We start from the raw sequence: 20,057 nt of genomic DNA on the forward strand, positions 1-20,057 counted from the left end.
TGGCTACCCACAAGTTACAAACAAGATTGTCATTGCTACTGAGCAAGTAAATCAGAGTCACCACATGGGAAAGCAATCTTGCATCCATCCATGACCTTGACAGTACACAAGTATACACACTGTGGCTCTACTCCTCATTATATTCCCTAAAAACTGTCTTAATTTTGCTAGAAATGATAGTTATGGTTTGAATGCCCCCCTTAAAACCCATACTGAAGTAAGGCATTAAGGTGAGACCAGATGGGATTTTGAAGGGATATGGTAGAGCCTTCATGAATGGACGAATCCATTAGTGGTTTATCTCAGCACTGAATCCATTATAAAGGCCATCTGGGCTCTGTCTCCTGTGTTAGCCCGCTCTGCATGTGATGTCCTACGCCATTTGTGAACTCTGCTACCTCTTTAAGCAAGAAGTCCTCACTGGATGAAAGGCCTCCAACTTCCAACCCAGCAGTTGGGAGGCAGAGGCAGGCGGATCTCTGGAAATCTGAGGCCAACCTGGTCTGTGGTATGGCAAGTTCCAGGTAGTTGGGGCCACAGGGAGACCCTGTCTCAAAAGGACCAAAAAAAAAAAAAAAAAAGCAAAACTGAGCTGAACAAACTTCATTCACTATAAATTAAATTACTCAGCCTATGCTTTTTGGTTATAGCAACAGAAAATGAACCGCTACAGATATATGAACAGTTCAGCATCAATACAGTAAACTATGGAGTTTAATAAATACAAATTAATTACAGTCTGATGTACAAAATCTCAAAAACAATACTCAAAAAAGGCAAGTAATTCAAAATTCTAAGGTGAAATTACTTGCTTTCAAAATTATATATATTTTTTAAATTAAAAAAAATTTTAGCTGGGCGAGGTGGCACATGCCTTTAATCCCAGCACTCAGGAGGCAGGGGCAGGCAGATCTCTGTGAGTTCAAGGCCAGCCTGGTCTACATAGTGAGTTCCAGGACAGCTGGGGCTACAGGGAGACCCTGTCTCAAAAAGACCAAAATAATAATAATAATTTAATTATTTTTATTTTATTTTATGTGTGTGAGTATATTGCATGCATGCATGTGAGTGCACCTGTGTTGTACAGTGCCCACAGAGGTCAGAAGAGGGTGTCTGATCCTCTGGAACTGGAAATAATAGATGGTTGTTAGCTGCAATGTGAGCGCTGGGAATTGAACCCAGGTCCTCTGAAGAGCAACCAGTGCTCTTAATTGGTGAGCCATCTCTCCAGCCCCTCAAAATTATATATATAATATATATATATTATATATATATTTTGTCTTTTTGAGACAGGGTCTCCCTGTAGCCCCAGCTGTCCTGGAACTCACTCTGTAGACCAGGCTGGCCTCGAACTCACAGAGATCCACCTGCCTCTGCCTCCTGAGTGCTGGGATTAAAGGTGTGCAACACCACGCCCGGCTCAAAATTATATTTTTAAAAACAGATCAAACTATTGACTGAGATAACATATTTCAATGTTATAAAATGTGATAGGATTCCAGAAAAGTCAGGAGAGGTTTTTTTAATATAGTAAGAGCAGTGGGACTGGCACATGAGGAGCTTAAGGGGACAGCAGCATGATGGGCTCCTCAGCTTGTGGTAGTAAGTGACCAGGGTACTGCATAAAATCCTGTAGACGGCATGTATTCTATATGTGTATGTATACACACACACACACACACACACACACACACACACACACACCTCTACTTATAGTGGAGGGAGAAAATTTAAAATACAATTTCCCAGAGAAAAGTAACCGTACCATTTCTGTAAGTCAAATAAACATTTTCTACTTCATGTATTTTTAAATGGATAGCATGATCAAATCACTAAATTTATACTCCATCGCATATTAAAGAATGCTGTAATTGTATTATTTAAAACACGATATAAGCTATATCAGAAATCAAGTCCTTTGCAAATATTTAAATGTAAGGTACAGATTAGATATACTTAATGTTAAATCGCTACTAAAATAGTGGTGGTACACCACTTTAATTTTGTTTAAGAATGCCACTATAATAAGTTGCTCAAGAGCAATCCCATTTTGAGACATAGTCACACAAAGTTCAGACAGAATGGAATTTCCATCCTGACTGCTCAGTCTCTCTGAGCGAAATCAACTGATACCAATGCACTGTCAGCGTACTCTGAACATGCTCGCATGCTACACCTTGTCAGACGTTATGCAACATGTAATGAACAAATGGCTTCTCTTTTCTGTTCGCCCTAAGCACATCATTAGTTTCATACATGTTTCCTGGTTTTTATTACCTCATTTCCGTTTTCCTGTTGTGGAATGCTTTCTAACGCAGTTTGATTCTCAATGTTACCAAGAGATTCTTCAAACATGAGAGAGCCGCAGAAGACCAGCTCTCTAGAACATCTACACACGACACTCACGACTAAACAGCATCAAGAGTTTTCTAGATTGATTTGCACATTTACATAAATACATTACTAAAGGCTTTCTTGACTCAAAACAGGCATGGGAAAAGATCTCTTGCTCAAGTCACAGACATGTCTATAATTCTGTGTGTGTTCCTGAATAAAATCTCATTTCCCCTCAGTTGGAAATCATAAAAACATTCCAGTATATTTAAATGTATCAGATATTGAAATAGCCTCGTTTTAAATACCATTTCAAAGAAAATTGTAGATTGTGCAGAAACTGACTAAAATTTGGTAATCAGTTTGGTATATTAGCATTAAATTCTGGATTTACTTGCTATTTTATTTTAGTTTTGCTTTGCTTTTTTTCAGATAGGATCTGACTATGTAGCCCTAGCTGTCCTAAACCTCATTATGTAGACCAGACTGGCCTTGAAGTCACAGGGATCCATCCACCTGTATCTATCTGCCCTTCTTAGTGCTGGGACTAAAGGTGTATACCACCTTGCTCGGCAAGTTATTTTATTTTAAAAGTAACAAAGTGAAGTCATTTGATGCTTTTCTTGGTAATTATTACATAAATATTATTGAGAATTGCTATAGTTAGTATCTCAAAGAAATACCTGCACTCTCCTCTATATTTATTATAGTATGATTCACAACAGCCTTTTTCAAAGTTTAACTGATATTAAAAAAAAATTCTTAGTGAATTTGGACATATGCATAGACCTATGTCAGCATCACCACCATTTATCTCATTTATAAATATTTCCTTTTTGCTGTTCTTATTTCTTTTGGTTCAGTTTTGGTAAGAAAACAACATGAAATTCATCCTCAATCTATTTTAGAGTACACTCGCTATACTGTTAATTAGAGGAACTATGTTGTGGCACATCTCTGAAACTTATTCATGTTGTGTAACTCAGCCTGAGTTTGCTATGTAGACCAGGTTGGCCTTGAACTCACAGAGATCAGCTTGCCTCCGCCTCCCAAGAGCTGAGATTAAAGGCATATACCACCACACCTGGCTCTAACAAAAAGTTTATAGCAACTGCTAGTTTTTCTCTCCATCTACCCTTGCAATAAGCACTCCATTTTCTGTGGATTTCACTGTTTTAGATGCCTCATGTAAGTGAAATCCCTGCTGGACTGACTGATTTTTCACAGTATAATGGCTTCATTCCTTATGTTTTTCTGTTTTAAGGCAGAATAACCTCCCTTCCTCTCTCTCTCTCTCTCTCTCTCTCTCTCTCTCTCTCTCTCTGTGTGTGTGTGTGTGTGTGTGTGTGTGTGTGTGTGTGTGTGCACGCGCACACCACATTTTATGTATCTGCCGATGGACATTTAGATTCTTTGCTTATTTTGGCTGCTGTGACTCACACCCCAACGAACAAAGAGCGCAGATACCTTTTTGAAATACCGACTTTACTTCTTTTAGCTGTACGCCCAGAAGTGGGATTACTGGCTCACGGGTAGCTCGAGTTTTATTTTTTTGAGGAACCTCCATGGTAGCTGCACCACTCTACATTCCTGCCTACAGTCTGTAGGGTTGTAATTTCTCTGTGTGCCTGTCCACATGTTAGCCATCCTTTCTGTTCTGATACTGCTGTGCAGACATAGGCTACATTCACTTTTGAGTTGAATGTTAAATGTACTAAGTGAAGAAATAAAAAATAACGAACAATGTGCAAAGACATGAAAGTAATAATGCAGTTATATACATATGCATGCTTAGGAGCTTCCCTCCTTAGACTTGTCTGAGACACACACTTTTGAAATCAAACTTGACACCACTGTAGCCCTTTATACTTCTGTAGATGATACTGGTTTTCTTTGGTAATATCCACCAAGCAAAAACATGCCCAAGAAACCAGCGTCAAACAGGAGTGTTTCTTAAAATCTAAGTTGGAGGAAGGAAGTGCCCCAGGAATGTAATCCACGCACAGTTCTTTATTTTTTTCAAATGGAGGACTGCACAATAGAAATATGGTGAGCAAAGGAAATTAAAACAAATCGCTAAATTCACCACTGTATCTCATGTAGACGCTCTACTTTCCTCTACTACATATGTTGATCAATATCACAAATTATGGACCCACTGAGTGTAAGACAACTCGAATTGCAACTAGGCTGAAAACTAGGTAGCAAACTGAAGTAATATTTCAATAACAAAAATGGAAGTTTTATAAAATATAAATGTTATTTTAAATAAAATGTATTCTACACAGAAATAACGAACTGACCAATATTTAAGAAGTAGATATAAGAGTATTTTTGATGCTGCTGTTTTTTCTTTTGTCTTTTTGAGACAGGGTCTCCCTGTAGCCCCAGCTGTCCTGGAACTCACTATGTAGACCAGGCTGGCCTTGAACTCACAGAGATTAGCCTGCCTCAGCCTCCCGAGTGCTCGGATTAAAGGCGTGCACCACCATGCCGGGCAAGTAAGGATATGTTTTAAATTTAAAAAAAAATCAGTATTAGTTACTGTGCTGGATAGCTTTAGTGTCAACTTGACACACCTGGGTTGAAGGAGATTGCCTCTATTGGGCTGGCCTGTGGCCATGTCTGAGAGGCATCTTCTTGATGAGTGATGTGGGAGGGCCCAGCCCACTGTGGATGGTGCCACTCCTGGGAAGGTGAGCATAAGAAAGCAAGCTGAGCAGGGGCCAGGGGAGCAAGTCAGTAAGCAGTGTTCCTCCATGGCCTGTACTCCAGCTCCTGTCCAGGTTCCTGCCCTGAGTTCCCACCTTGGGCTCCCTGATGAACTGCGACCTGGCAGTTGTAAGCTGAATAAACCCCCCCCCCCCAAGTTGGTAGTGGTCAGAGTATTCTGTCACAGCAATGTAGAAACAAACCAGAACAGTTACCTATTATAAACTAAGTAATTCATGTGTATTAACTTCAATTTCACAGTCCTCTATGTTATAATTTTGTGTGTGTGCTGTCTGTGTGTGGAGACACACAGACCATTGAGCATGTGTGCGAAGGCAAAAGCAGGATGCCAGGTGTCCTCATCCATTGCTCTTTGCTTTATTGTCCTTAGATAGGATATGTCACTGATCTAAAAGCTTAACACTTTGGCTAGGCTGGCTGGCCAGCAAGCCCTCAAGGTTCGTCTGTTTCTGCCCTGCAATGCTGGGGTTATAGGCATGCACAGCCATGCCTAGCTTTTAGCTTTTTATGTGCATGCTGGAGATTTGAACACAGGTCCTCAGGCTTGCAGAGCATACACTCTTAATGAGTCATCTCCCCAGACCCCATGTTGTAACACTGTCTTATATTTATAACTCCAAAGCCCCCAGGTGGTGTGCTTTCACTGCCATGGACATAATGCGGATGAAGAAAATCCAAGTCACCCAGAGGAGGACTAGCAAAGGTTGACCTGCCAGGACCTGCCTTCTCTTCATGTTTTCTTGCTTCATACTGTAAATAAGCAATTCTCCATAAGGCACATCGTGGTCTTCTTGTACCTAGGAATACTGCATAGAGCATCAGCCTTAGTTTGGAGGCTGTTTTAAACAGTGAAACCATCATCATCAGAGAGGAGAGAGGGAGAGAGAGAGAGAGAGAGAGAGGGAGAGAGAGAGAGAGAGAGAGAGAGAGAGAGAGAGAGAAGAAATACAGGACAAAAAGGCACCAAACAGACTGCAAGAAAGGACAAGTATTCACAAGGATGAGAGCTGAAGCAAAAAGGCGGAGTCCTGGCCTCAGCTCCAGGAGCAACTGCTCAGCGTTTGCTCATTGTTCACAGTCACTCTGCACAGTGTGACTATGAAGAATAACAGGAATCAGGTATTAGTTCAGTATGCTAGGACGCAGTGGTGGGTCATATCCACAGGAAAAAGGTGAACACTTATGGCTGAGGGAAGCAGTACTAGGAACAGTCAGCATTGGGCTATCTGGTTATTACATAAACACTCTATTATTATGTTACTTAACATATATTTTTGAAAGAATATAGAAAAATGAACTAGACTGTACTTATTACTTCTTTATAATTCCAAATCAAAGTAGTCAGCATGCTTTCGGTATTTTCAACTGAATAAAGAAACAAATTTTAGGTAAAGAATAACTTACTAGAATAAACTTAAAAAGAACAATCAGAAATGGTCATCAAGCTCATTCCAGATAATTATGTCTTCCTTACTTATAGCCAAGCTGCCGACAGATTACAGCTGCGTCTTTATCTGTCCATCCATCATCACAAATCGTTCCCCACTGGCCCCTGACAAAAACTTCCACGCGTCCTTCCTTCTTATTTTCTCCATTCATTAGTCTGATAGGAAAACCTAAGTCATCGTTTAAAAATATTAGAAAAGCCAAAACAAAATTATGTTAAAAATACGAGACTTCACAAAATACAATTATTTTAAAAATCAGATCTAAATCAGCTAGCAATCCTTGTTGGAGAGAGATGAACTGCTAATAAAATTCTGCATTGTCTCTCACTGTGTCCATTGAAACCCTGGAGTCGAAGTGCCCAACTCACCTGACTGTATTCCCAGCACTTGGAACAGTTCTAGTACACAGAGGACAAAAGCTGCTCTAATGAACGAGTGAATGAAAACGAATGAGTGAATGAATGAAGAAGTGAATGAATGGCTTTCTAAGATCATGAGCTATTTATTATAACTAACTTATGAATTGTAAAAGAACATTACCAGAGTTCTTTTGTTCTAAGTAACTTTGTAATTCATAAGCATAGCTGGAAATGTGTATTCCAAAGTTAGGATTTTTAGGAGGGTAGAAACAGATACACGCTTAACATACTTGGGTAATTTGATTGGGTGGGCTACCAGAAAGGGAGGGTGGCAGAAGGCAGCTACCAATTTCCATCCAGAGCTATTTATTATTTATTCCAAAGGAAGGACTTAAATCACAAAAATATGAAGATTTAAAATTTAAAAACTCATCTCTAGCAAACTTAGGTATAAACTGCATAAATTAAGTCATTTATAGAATGTTACTTCTCTGTCCACAACAGCAACACACACACACACACACACACACACACACACACACACACACACACACTTAAGGCCCTGAGATTTACTCTCAGGGTACAATTGTGAAGCCATGAAGGTGCATCCCAATCAATACAATTGTTGTCCTTAAGGGAAAGAAGACAGATGCAGAGTTTTAAGGGCAGGACAATGTGAAACGTGCTGGGAAAGGATCTGCCATGTACAAGTCAAGGACAGGAACGTGGAGAACACTCATCCCTTACAGCCCTTCCTTCCAAATTCCTTCTCAGAGCACCAGGCCTGCTGAGATCCCGACTTTGAACTCCTAGCCTCCAGAAATGCGAGATAATAAATATCTGTGTCTATGATGCTACTAAATTTGTGGTCCTTTGTTACAGCAAACCAAGCAACTAATAATAAAGTTTGGGTCAGCTAGTTACAGAGGGCCACTAGCTTCAGGGCAACTTACTGGCAAGGACTTAGTGACTACAATAAAGCATGGTAAAAATTATCAGGACAACCAAGCAGGTAGAACCAGGGAGCAAATGACCAAAATATTTAGTACATGCTTAAACTAACATACAAAAATGCTGAATCAACATTTGTTAACTAAAAAACTACTATTGGAAAACTTACAAAATCCACCTCCCCCCAAATAAAACCCCAAGTGTTGTTGTTTAAGGCCCTCTGTGGAGTCATTAGGGTGTGTCTTAATTGTTAAATATTAATTATTAACTGGTGTCCTTATGAAGCCAAACTCATTTTCACTTCTCCATCCTTCCTTGCTGTGCCCAGAAATATCTGACCCTTAGTTTCAATTCCTAATCACAGTCATTTCCCGAGACAGGAGAGGAGAATCATATTAGGAGGCCAATACAATATATGTTTATTAAGTGACTATTCTATGCACTGTTTACTGGTAGCTGGTGAGGGAGAGTTGAGCATCTTTAAGTGAGTGATGGTAGATAGACTGAACAGGCTCCAGTGGATGAACTCACACCAAAGACCATCTGGGTACACACTTGACTCAATAGGCCTTAACATATATGACAGAATGCTTAAAATTCTGTGGGCAGGTTATGGGAGGGTACAAATGGGGGTGTCAAAAATATTAAGATGTATTGTCTTAAATGCACAAAACTTCAATAAAAATATACATTGAAAAAATTTAAAAGCTAGTATTTCAGCTATGTCATAAACAGAACATATGAAACATTATATGTCTTATTATATGTATCTGAAATTTGGGGTTATTCACAAGAGAACATTTTAAAAATTAGCAATCCCTAAAAAACAAAACTGATAAAATTCTTTAAGATTCTTAAAGTTTTCAATTTTTATACTTTTTGAATCTTCAGTTCAATATTAAGAAAAGATATCCACCTTAAATTAGATGTCTCTGATCCATCTCAATAGTTTTCAGAAAAATTTACCTATATTTTAAAATTAAAAATGACAAGGTGGTAAACACCTTTAATCCCAACATTTTAGAGGTAGAGGGAGGTAGAACTCTGTGAGATGGAGGCTAGCCTGGTCTACATAGTGAGTTCCAGGCCAGCTGGAGTTACAGGGAGACCTTGTCTCAAAACAAAACAAAACAAAACAAAACAAGGACATAATGTTTTACAAAATTTATTTATACTATTTGTTTATTGTGTATGTGGGGGAGGCACACAAACCAAGGGACATGTGTGGCAGTCAGGGGACCACTCGTGGGAGTCGACTCCATCCTTCCACCCTGTAGATTCTGGGGAATGAACTTCAGTCTTTCAACATGTGGGGAAATGAACACTTGTTATTGAGCAATTTACACTTCTATATAATGAAAAAATTCAGAGGTAGAAATCTCATGGTTGTTGAGAATGCAAAAGATCGTTTTTTATTGGGAAACAAGACTTTTAACAGTCTAATCAAGGATGGGAAATGCTTCATATTTTAGACCAGTGGTTGGAGAAGCAGGGCAACTAACTGTGGGTCTGAGAGAGCTTCATCCTGTCCTTACCAGAAGACAGCCTGTATCCGTTGCTGTTGCTGTCGGGGTAGCAGGTGAGGCCCACATCCTCTCGATGGCTGCAGTCGTGCTTTCCCCACTGTCTCTTAGAACACTGAAGGAAGCTGACTTCCTTTCCTGAGCAGCTGACATCATCCAGCCATATAGGCCCAGTGCTGCCTTCAATATGGCTTGCAGAGGACTGTTTGCCATACCTAGGGCCGATGAAACGAACGCTGTTCACAGGACTGCTATCTCGTAAATCAACGAACCATAAAACAAACAACCCAATTAAGTATCATGACTTCAGAGGGTAAGAATTTGGTCTTTCTCCTACCTTGGAGACTTGGCTGTGTTTGCTTTACTGCACATTTGAGTCATCTTACCAAATTTTGATTGACTCAATGAGTAACTGATGGGTAACTGTGTTTTGTCTACAGTTTAACCCAGGAGCCGGAGAGACTGCAAAGAGATAAACTTCAGATTCCTGACCATGGAAGTAATACCAAGAACTAGAGAGGGAGGACCAGTGTTTGGTTTGGGCCTCCGAGCCCATCTGAGTTCATGAGCTTCTCTCAGCCTCTCTGCACCCTCATTTTCAAGACAGAGGGTGTGGATTGCTACGACACAGCACCCAATCCAGGATAAAAATTTTTATATCAGCCCATAAAAATAAGAATAATGGCAGTGTTCCTTTCATAAGCTTATATAAGTTTAATGCATACATTTTTACAAATTGTACTTATGTGCCAACTGATTTTATTACATTATATTATGTATTCTGATAAATGATATAATGTGAAATAGCAAATATCTGTAAAATCTAAAAACTGGCAGTTAGGTTACTCTGCACCTATTTTTTCATCCTTCCCTAAAGTTTTTTCATTCCTTAAAAAAAGCTTCCAGATATTACTTAGCTTAAAGACATGGTGGCACACACCTTTAATCCTAGTACTTTGAAGGCAGAGGCAGGCAGATCTATTTGAGATCAAGGCCAGCCTGGTCTACATAGCGAGTTCCAGGCCAGCTAGGGCTATAGGGAGACAGTGTCTCAATTTAAAAAATTATTTAAAGTGTCTTTCAAAGTGTCATTTTAAAAAAATCAATACACTTCCATATGTAGGTAGGTAGGTAAGGTAGGTAACGTAGGTCGGCATTAACTGATTCTAAGAGTCAGTGAAATTCAACTCTGCCAGAAATTTTATGCCAATATTTCTTCTGCTTGATGTTCTTATTTATTAATTAAGAATATGAAGAAATCTTTTTTTGCCATAAATTTTCCTAATTGTTTTACTATATAATCACTAAATTTATTTAAACAGATGCATTACTTAATAAATTAAAGCAATCCAACTTTTCACTAGTCATTTTAAGACTTTTTTTCCTCCTAGTTTTCTAACTAATTAAGTCTTATCTAGAAAAGTAATCAACTGAAATTGCATATTGCTGTCACCTTCAGCTTAAAAACACTTTTCTAGCAAATGCATCAATTTGATTTTCATTTCTCTAATTCAACTGCACAACATACAATGAAAGTTTTTTGTTGTTGTTTTGGTTTTAGCTTTTTGTTTTGTTTTGTTTGTTTTTTGAGACAATGTCTCCCTGGAGTCCCAGGTGGCCTGCAACTCGACATGCAGACCCAGCTGGTATTGATCTCTGGAATCAAAGGCATGCGTCATCACACCTGGGACAGAGAGTTTTCTAAACTTTGGTATTGCATTTGTACAAAGAACCTAAGGTGTACTCTTTTTCTCATTCCAAATGAATATTCTCTTTCAGAAATTCTACTGTAAACTGAAATGAATCATGTGCTTCTCCTAACACATCAATGAGAACATTTTTAACACTAGTAAGCCCAGATTTTTGTATGAAAGAAAAATGGCATTGGTCTTTGAAATTAAAATAGATAAAATAGGAGGAAAAATTTAGTATCATTCAATTATTTTCATTAATGAGGGAAAAATGTGACAATCAATGGACAATAATAGGACTTATGCATATCCCTGAACCCTTGAAAAGTGAGGGTACAACTCTCAGTGAGAGCAGGTTCGCTGCAATGTGACATGACATCTGCTAAGTAATTCCTATTAACGAAATGGCAATATTCATTTAGATATTACATCATACCACTTGACCTGGTCATTTTAACAACTGCTATGCAAGAAAATTAAACATATTGGCGAATATGTACATTTGTGTCTTTATGATAGCATTATTTATAAGTAAACTAACATTAAACTACAAGTTAACTTTAACCTAGAAAAAATGACCTGAATATTAAATTATAGTGTGAACATTTAATGCATATTATGTTACATCAAAACTTGTGACTATGTACCAATATAAAAGTAAATTATGTGTCTATAAAATCACATATTTACTACCACATATTTATACAACATATTTTGTATTCAAAACTATACAATTATGGATGGTACTTAATTTTCTTTTTCAAACTTTATATAACTTTGATAGATATTAAAGTACATGTTTAAACATGAGTTTTCACGGCTTCAATGAGGTATAGTTTTTAAGATTTAGCGACTATTTGTAAATTAAGTAATTTCATCAGTTTTTAAAATCATAATATAGTAATACTAAAAATAGGAAGGAAGAGTCACTCACAGGTTCCATTCAGATATTTAACTCAAGAGCATCATTTGCAATTATTTCAACCAACTTAAGACTTTACACTAGCATGCATTATGTATGTGATATGAATGTATTGCCCCAAGTGTGGTTCAGAATGTAAGTGGGCAAGGTCAAAAGCAGTTCTAAAGGCCATCTCATGACAAGAGGGCTGTTCTTCTCAAACAAAAGTGCTGATTATCACATTCAGAGAAAAAGAATCACGTGACACCACATCAGTCACTGGAATGCTGCAATCTGGATATAGCATCCACATCATAATAAACCAAGCATTCCTTGAATAGATATAAAGAGGCTTTACCCATGACTTCAACCAATTTGTTCAAGAAAAGGAGAGTTGGTGGGGAAAGTATTTGAAATAAATGATGAGGTGGTTACTAGCCATCTTAGAAAAAGCCATATTTTTTTATACTTCCATAAGTGAGTAGGGGGGCATGACTGATATGAAGGGCAAATAATATTAGAACTTAGGTGACGATGACAGATGATAGCTACGTAGGTAGGTAGGTAGGCAGATAGATGATGATAGATAGATGATAGATGATATAGATAGATAGATAGATAGATAGATAATAGATAGATAGATAGATAGATGATAGATAGATGAATAGATAGGATAGATGATTGATTGATAGATAGATGATAGATAGATAGATAGGTAGATAGATAGATGATAGATAAAGAGATAGACAGATGACTCATAGATCATGTACAACATGTATTTTTAGAAACCACAGATAAGGATTTTGGAGTAACTCTGGCTTTAAAGATGTGATTTGACCTTAGTTTCCACATATCAGTGGGCCTTACTTAAATCCCAGCTGCCGACAAGCCACATACGTATTCAGCTCCGTCCAGCCATCATCACAGACAGTCCCCCACTGTCCCCTATAGTATACCTCCAAGCGACCTTCATTGCTGCTTTTCCCCCCTATGAGTCTGAGGACCCCATCTGTGATAATGAGAGAAAGAAACAAAGCAAGTTGATTCTTAAAAACCAATAAAGCACCCTCATTTTGGCAGAAATATCACTATATTCAGGCCTCCCTCCAAGTTCTTTGTTAAACTTCACGTGACTCTGATCAGTCACCTGAAGTCACTGCACTTTTTCTGAAGTTTGACACAATTATCTTCCTGATAGTTGTACTCTATTCTCCAAGTAGGAAAAAAATTCTGATGTAATTTCTAAGTTTATATTTTGATTACTCTAGATGAAATAATATTTGGGAAATTCTCTATAATTTTTGAACAGTTAAATCTAAATAATACTGGTCACTTATATTGAAAAAGTAATAAATATATAGTAACTTGGAGGTTTTTTTGGTTTTTTTTTTGTCTTTTTGAGACAGGGTCTTCCTGTAGCCCCAGACTGGCCTCGAACTCACAGAGATTCACCTGCCTCTGCCTCCCAAATGCTGGGATTAAAGGCATGCACCATCACCTCTGGCTGCTATACTTTAAATTTTTAACTGCTTACAAAAATAACCAAAATAAGCTGGGCATAGTGGCACATGTCTTTAATTCCAGCACTGACAAAGCAGAGGCAAGTGGAGGTCTGTGGGTCTGAGGCCAACCCAGTGTACATAGTGAGTTCCAGGCCAGCCAGGACTACACAGTGAGACCCTGTCTCAAACACAAAATGAAACAAAAACTGAACTAAGAATGCAAAAATTTAGAATGGATAAAGACGAATCCATGTTGTCAATGCAATTCTTATTCCCTAGACATTCATGAATAACTAAAGCTGGGCTGTATGCCTCCTGTCTTTGTTCTTTATTGATAATACAAAACAGAAATTTGAATCTTCTTACCTCAATGAGTAATTATTCACATAGAGATTTCTACAAAAATCTTGAAAGAAAATAATGCAATAAATATGATTCTAAAAAAAGTAGATTTTAAAGCGATTTCCATCCAAAATAACCCAAAAACCTCTCTCAATGAAACACAAATAATCAGAATATAGGACATACTTTCCACAGATCTTTGGGATCTATTGAAGCAAATAAAAGTCTCTTGACACAGAATCAACTGATGATTGAATGTCTGCAAAGCACTGTAACATATATTAACTCTTATGCCCATCACAGTAGTAATACAAGATCATCATCATTTGAAAGTGGGTGAAGTGGTGGCCCAAGGAAATGAAATGCTCTGCCTTAATTCTGGTATAAATTAAAATTTTCTATTGTCTATAAATGTGTGTGTTGCTAATAAAAACAACAGCCTGCATAGGTGCCAAGAAAAGGGTATACATTTGGTACTGTATCCATACTAAGAAGTTATTCTTTTTCTTCTTCTTAAATGACCAAACAGACATGTGTCACCTCCAGTTGTTTTTACTGTAGAAGCAATGCAGTTTTGATCACCCATCTTGTGCCTTTCCACTTTCTTCCTTCCCTCCTTACATGCAAATACATGTTCGCATGCCAATTTGCACTCAGATATCCCCTTTTTGGTGCTGGAGAGTTAAGAGCACTTGCTGCTCTTCTAGTCGACCTGAGCTCAGTTCCCAGCACCCACACCATGCAGCTAACAACCACCTCCACTGACCCACATGTGGCATTCACACACAGCACCCACATATGGCACCTACACAGACATAAAAATTATTTTTTGAAAAGGCATCCCCTTCTTATAACACATGGCCTATATGGACAGGCATATTGCAACACACAATAGTCTCAACTTTGATGGTAAAGCCAACTTGGCCTCTTTAAGTTTTCTTTAGTCAACAATATGTCCATGTAGGTTTATACCAGTTACAAACGCATTCTTAAAAAAGACCGGGTGATAAATGGATGAATTAAAGGTGTAATACAATGGCACCTAACATTTGGCATTGATCACTGCATACTGATATTGACTGTTGGGCACTATGCATAATAGGGCAAGAGAATGACAGTTTTTGAGATAGCACTGTGGGATTTTAAATGGAAATTTTCAGGGGCTGGGGAGATGACTCAGTGGTTACAAGCACTGGCTACTCCTGCAGAGGACCTGGGTTTGGTCTCCAGCACACATTCAGATGGAGGCTAACAGCCATCTGTAAATCCAGTTCCAGGGCATTTGACACCCTCTTCTGGCTTCCATGGGCATTGTGTGACACTGGTGCACTTACATATAAGCAGGCAAAACACATACACATGAAGGAAAAATAAAGAAATTAAAAATTTTAAATAGAAATTTCAGAAATATCTGTGAGTAAAAAGATGGCATTTTAAGATAAAATTTGTTGTTTTGTTTTTATTTTTAGTTTAATTTAGGAGAGCTATCTGTGTGCTAACTTGACAATACCTGAACTGAGAAGGGAAGCTGTGGTAGTCCCAGCTGTGGGTACAGAATTTAGCACGTCATAGAAGTAAGACGCTCACCTGTTAGAGGGGCACAAGACACTCCAGCATCTTCTTTATGGCCACAGTTATGGTCTCCCCAGGAGCTCTTAGGACATTGCTCAATTGACAGCTCATTCCCCGTGCAGCGAACTTCATCCAACATTATTGGGCCAGATCCTTCTCCAAAATACGCCCGATTCCACGCTTTGGCAATGCCACTGAGTAAACAGAACGGGAGAATTCTAGACTCCACACCCAAGGGTGCCTTTACCTCAGGCAGACACACAGTTGTTAATCCCTTTTACCCATTCACTCCATAGGTAATTCATGAGTTTCTATGTCTGTTTTCCTTCTGTGCTCCACCATTGTACATGTTTAAAAATGCAGAGCTGGAGAGATGGCTCAGTGGTTAAGAGCACTGACTGCTCTTGCAGAGGACCTGGGTTCGATTCCCAGCACCCACATGGCAGCTACAAGCTGTCCTTTAACTCCTGTTTCAAATCCAAAGCCTTTGCATGACACGGGTGCACTCACACACATGTAGGCAATACACTCGTACACATAAAAATAAAAATAATAAAGAAAATATTTTTTAAAATGCTAGGTGGTGGCCCATGCCTGTAGTCCCAGCACTTGGGGGGTAGAGGCAGGTGGATCTCTGTGAGTTCAAGGCCAGCCTGGTCTACATAGTGGGTTCCAGGACAGCGGGGGGTACAGGGGGACCCTGCTTCAAAAAAAAAAAAAAAAAAAAAAGCTAAGTATCCCTCAGTGTTTACCCTCCTTTTCTTCATTAGTAACAGAATCTCAGAGTTTCAGAAAGGCAATGACTATCTGAAATAAATACCACCTTTCCCAGCCTTCTCCCCTACTATATGACTGTTTATATCATGACATAAAACTTACCGTTTTAACAGTTTTAAGTATACGGTATATGAAGTACATCCACATTGCTATACAACTACCAATACCACCCAGGTCCAGAATTTTTCATCATCCTCAAATAAGTTTTTTTTCCAGTGCTATTTAGGAAGAAGCTGTCATGGGTCACTTCTAGAACGTGCCTTCATTGCATCTCCTTCCTGTTGACTGTAAGGCAAAGGCAAAGTCTGGAGCCTGAGAAGCTACGTTTGGCTGTGGGTGCCCGCCCCCACACACCCTTTTTTTAGACAGGGTTTCACATCATAGTCCACGCGACCCTAAAACTCATGCCATAGCCCTGGCATCAATTCTCCTACCTCAGCCTCTCAAGTGCTGGGATTACAGGCGGAAGCACCTTGTCTGACAAGGTGCCCTACTGAGGATATGGAAGTGAAAACAAGAAAGAAGCAGGGGCCCTGATGATCTTACAACCGCTAAGCTGGACTCAGCTGGCTGCCTCTAGTCTCTTCTGAGACAATCGAGTGCTTCCTTAAATTTAAGTTGTTGTTATTGTCAGTTCTCTGTTATTCAGTAAATCTACTAACAAACCATCTTCACACGATTCTATCACTAACAAAGCAACTTCACACAATTCTATTACTAACAAACCATCTTCACACGATTCTATCACTAACAAAGCAACTTCACACGATTCTATCACTAACAAAGCAACTTCACACGATTCTATCACTAACAAAGCAACTTCACACGATTCTATCACTAACAAAGCAACTTCACACAATTCTATTACTAACAAAGCATCTTCACACAATTCTATTACTAACAAAGCAACTTCACACGATTCTATCACTAACAAAGCAACTTCACACAATTCTATCACTAACAAACCATCTTCACACAAGTTTACTCATAATAAAGTTACTTCTCCCACAATTCGAAGTGACACCGTCTAAACTTGTGAAGACTGTGATCACCTGGTGAAACGACTGACTTTGGAAGTTGCATTTTAGTTCATTAGCCTTTATGCTTAGAATTTAACACATATTTTTTTTGTTTTTCAACGACACTGTGTCTTTTCCCTTTTGCTTGTAGTTTTATAATTATCCTGAGAGTTTACAACCAAAATATATTAAAGGAAAAAGATCACTAAATGGTTGCAATAGCCTAATAATGAGAAAGCATTACACAGTGGTTAAAGGAGATCTTGTTTGATTACTTTTACTAGGTATTAGAGGTTACTAGGTTTCAAGAGCATTCATTCTAAAAGCATATTTAAAAGTTAAGCACCTCTTTAAATACCATTAAAGCAATTGCACAGAGCTTGGTTGCTGCACTCACACCTGACTCTCTGCTTACAATTCAGAAAGTGCCAAAGGGTTAGGGTTAAGGAGCTTACCAGAGGGGTGTGGAGGAAGTTAAGGAAAGGAAAAATAGGTTTTCTTTCATGCTTAAGCAGGGTATTTTTTGTTGAATTAAAGGACTTTAAAATTTAGGACCCTGACACTTGCAGTGCTCTCTACTACTCGTAGAACAGTGGGCTCTTGAAGTCTGTTTCAACAAATAATAAAGATCAACATCTATTGGACAAATGTAAAGAAAAAAACCCTAATAAATCCTAACACAAATGATAGTGTCAAAAATGGGTTAATTTATGAGTGTATTTGAACACTTTATCCCCAGTTGGTGGTGCTGTTTGGGGAGGTTATGGGACCTTCAGAAGGCAGAGACTTGCTGAAAGATGTACACAACTGGGGGAGGTTTCAGGTTTATAGTCTGGGTTCAGTCTCTCTCTCTCTCTCTCTCTCTCTCTCTCTCTCTCTCTTTCCTTCCTATGTGTGGATGAAGATGTGATTAGCCAGCTTCCTGCTCTTGCCAACATGCAAGCCTCCATCCCCCACCCCCCTCCATGAAGAACTCCATCCCTCTGGAGCCATGAGCCAAAATAAATCCTTTTGTCTTCTAAGCTGCTTTTGGTCATAATATTTTATCACAACAGCAGAAAAGTAACTAGAACATAGCCCTTAAGTAGAGTCTGCAGTTCATGCTCTAGAAGAGATGATTCATGGAAACAGGATGTGATCCTGGGAAACACTTCTACATCAGAGGAGAAAGGGAGGTGGCTGGAGAACAGCACAGGTCACAGGGAAGTCAGGCTTGGGAAAAGCCAAATTAACCGTCTCCTTAGATATTTGCACCAAGAAAAAGGAAGGGTTTTATGGAAAACTTCAGGAGGGACAATTCATCAAACCACCATAAGGCTAGAAGGAAACTTGGAGACTATAGAATAATTTAAAATTTGATCCCAAACTCCTAACAGGAACAAAAATTAAATCCAGATAGACTAACGATGAAAAAAGGATGGGGCTGGAGAGATGGCTCAGCAGTTAAGAACACTGACTGTTCTTGCAGAAGACTCAGGTTCAAATCCCAGCACCCACATGGCAGCTAACAACTGTCCACAACTCCAGTTCCGGGGGATCCAACAGCCTCTTCTGTCCTCCGCAGGCATTGCACAGCACAGGTGTACTTATCTACATGCAGGCAATACACACATACACTTAAAATAAAAATAATAAATAAAATATTTTTTTAAAAAAGGAAAAGAAAATGAGAGAGAGAGAGAGAATGATCAGAAGGAAGAAATGAAGAAGAAAGAATGAATACTAAAATTCTGAACAAGACAGGAATCCCAGAAGTCAGGAAACAAAACTAATAAAGTTAAACTTTAGACAAACTAAAAACTAACATATAACAAGACATATAGTCAGTCACAAGGCAAAAACGAATACTCTAGATGAACACTGGCAATGCATAACAGCAACCAAACCAACTCTTAGTAATTAGAAAGGATAACAATATTACTAAAGTATAGTGAACAAAAATATAACCAATTAAAAAGGGGTGGGGCAATGGAATGGATCGAAATAGAATTACTTGTGGCCGCTGACCACATAAGATGCTCAAGCTCCAGTGGTCAAATTAAAGCAATAATAAAGCATTCTTACCTATCATATTTTTTTAAGATTTAAAGAATTCATTTCTAATATTTTGGCTAAAATGTGACAAGCTAAAGGCTTTTTATTCCCAAGAAAATAATACCAACCATGATGTAGTCCATTGGCTGAGACTGACTTCCCATACTCTGGGGCAGAATAGCCAAGCTATGTCACATTCCAAATATCCTAATGATTACCTGACACAGGTTCTAGGAAAAGGCAAGAGGCCTGCCTGCTTGCCATTGACCTGTCGCTCTCACTTTAGGAAGAACTCAGGACAGGAGAGTGGAAACTCCAAACAGTAACTTACAGTAAACTCTACTCTTAAAACATCACATGTGTATTTTGTTCTCTCTCTTATATATTTCCATATTTTCCACGGAAACAATATAATTTTTTAATTGATTAATTTTTTTAAAAGAAGCATTTCATTACAGCTTTAACATACTCAAGAGTTTCCAGAGCAAAGATACATCTCTTTCAAAAATGGCTATAATATTTTTAGGTTTGCTGTTCAATGAATACAGTTACACAATATTGAACTCAGTATAAGCTCTGCCTCTTACAATCTTTCTGCCCCTTCTTCTGCAATGGTCCCTAAGCCCTGGGTGGGTCTGCTTCTTACAGAAAGACTCATTGTTTTTGCTAATAACACTGAGATGTTGGCGCATGCATCTCTAATATGTATGTGTCTGATTATTACTAGTCATAATCTGCTGCACTTGGATCCTTGGTGCCTGTGTATGTCATCGAGTAGATTTCAATGGTAATGTTCATCACCTCTACTAATTAACATGATGTAACATCTATGCTTCCTCCACAAACATAATATATTTTTTAAAATTTGATT

At 38.5% G+C, this 20,057-nt stretch overlaps 1 protein-coding gene across 1 annotated transcript in view; it reads right to left on the reverse strand.

Moving 5' to 3' along the window:
- The window catches only part of Prss12 (serine protease 12), an 85,298-nt gene that overhangs the window by 33,277 nt on the left and 31,964 nt on the right, over positions 1-20,057 (reverse strand). The window contains exons 3-6 of the mRNA XM_008846053.3: positions 15,372-15,550; positions 12,808-12,949; positions 9,361-9,563; positions 6,542-6,683 (exon numbers count right to left, since the gene is read on the reverse strand). Coding sequence (XP_008844275.1) covers positions 6,542-6,683; positions 9,361-9,563; positions 12,808-12,949; positions 15,372-15,550 — 666 coding nt within the window. The remainder of the gene's footprint in view (positions 1-6,541; positions 6,684-9,360; positions 9,564-12,807; positions 12,950-15,371; positions 15,551-20,057) is intronic.

Source organism: Nannospalax galili, unplaced genomic scaffold (assembly GCF_000622305.1).
Source record: "Nannospalax galili isolate Female #2095 unplaced genomic scaffold, S.galili_v1.0 scaffold142, whole genome shotgun sequence".
In the NCBI taxonomy this organism is placed as follows: domain Eukaryota; kingdom Metazoa; phylum Chordata; class Mammalia; order Rodentia; family Spalacidae; genus Nannospalax; species Nannospalax galili.